The sequence below is a fragment of the Guillardia theta genome (assembly GCF_000315625.1).
Source record: "Guillardia theta CCMP2712 unplaced genomic scaffold GUITHscaffold_19, whole genome shotgun sequence".
Lineage (NCBI taxonomy): Eukaryota > Cryptophyceae > Pyrenomonadales > Geminigeraceae > Guillardia > Guillardia theta.
Genome location: NW_005434655.1, coordinates 193,641 through 194,341, shown reverse-complemented (window position 1 = coordinate 194,341; position 701 = coordinate 193,641). Strand labels below are relative to the sequence as shown.

The 701-nt window shown below is 55.5% G+C and overlaps 1 protein-coding gene across 1 annotated transcript in view; it reads left to right on the top strand.

The window, feature by feature from the left end:
* Positions 1-166: 166 nt before the first annotated feature.
* Positions 167-701, top strand: part of GUITHDRAFT_136194 (hypothetical protein) — a gene marked incomplete at both ends in the record, with an annotated part of 1,516 nt that continues 981 nt past the window's right edge. Inside the window, 3 exons of the mRNA XM_005835928.1 lie at positions 167-193; positions 251-322; positions 377-628. Coding sequence (XP_005835985.1) covers positions 167-193; positions 251-322; positions 377-628 — 351 coding nt within the window. The remainder of the gene's footprint in view (positions 194-250; positions 323-376; positions 629-701) is intronic.

Below are 701 nucleotides of genomic sequence, written 5' to 3'. Positions count from 1 at the left end.
GAAAGACTGATTAAGTTCGTTTCTAACTTAGAAGAAGAGATCTGAGATGTTTCGTCTTTTAATGCCATGCAGCCTGCTGTATTGTTGGTGATGAATGTCGAGATTGTCTGAAAACGAAGCATTTTCGTGTGTTGTCAACAGTGGCCCGAGCTAAAAATCAAAAAGGATGGTGAGGGGCGGGGGGGGGGGGGGGGTAAGGAGGAGGAGTTGATGGGCAAGGGAGGTTGGCTGGGTGAATGAGGTGATGCAGGCGGTCAAGACTATCAAGCACGCGATGTTTGAGTTCGAGCACGACTTGGACGCGAGGAGGAGGTCGAGGAGGGTGAGACTCTGCTTTCCACCGATTTCCCTCCTCATGCTCTCTGCTCTGATCCAGCCTTCGAACCTTGAGGCGCGCGAAGCTCGCAGCAGGAGGAGCAGGTCTCCGTTGCCGGCGCTGCATGGAACAGAAGGAGGCGACGAGCTTTCGCAGCTGATTGAGAATATGAAGGAAGGAGAGTTGAGCACACTCCGAGCCTCGCTGGATGATACGATGGAGCTCGGCCAGCTCTCCATGGAGGAGGAGGCGGTGAAGTTCTCCCAGCGGAGGGAGGAAGAGCAGGAGGAGGGAGGCAGGCAGGGCAGTAAGGTGCAGCAGCAGAGGTCCCGGGTATCAAGGGTGCACAGGGACAAGCCGAATGCAACGTGGCAGAGTCGAGAAA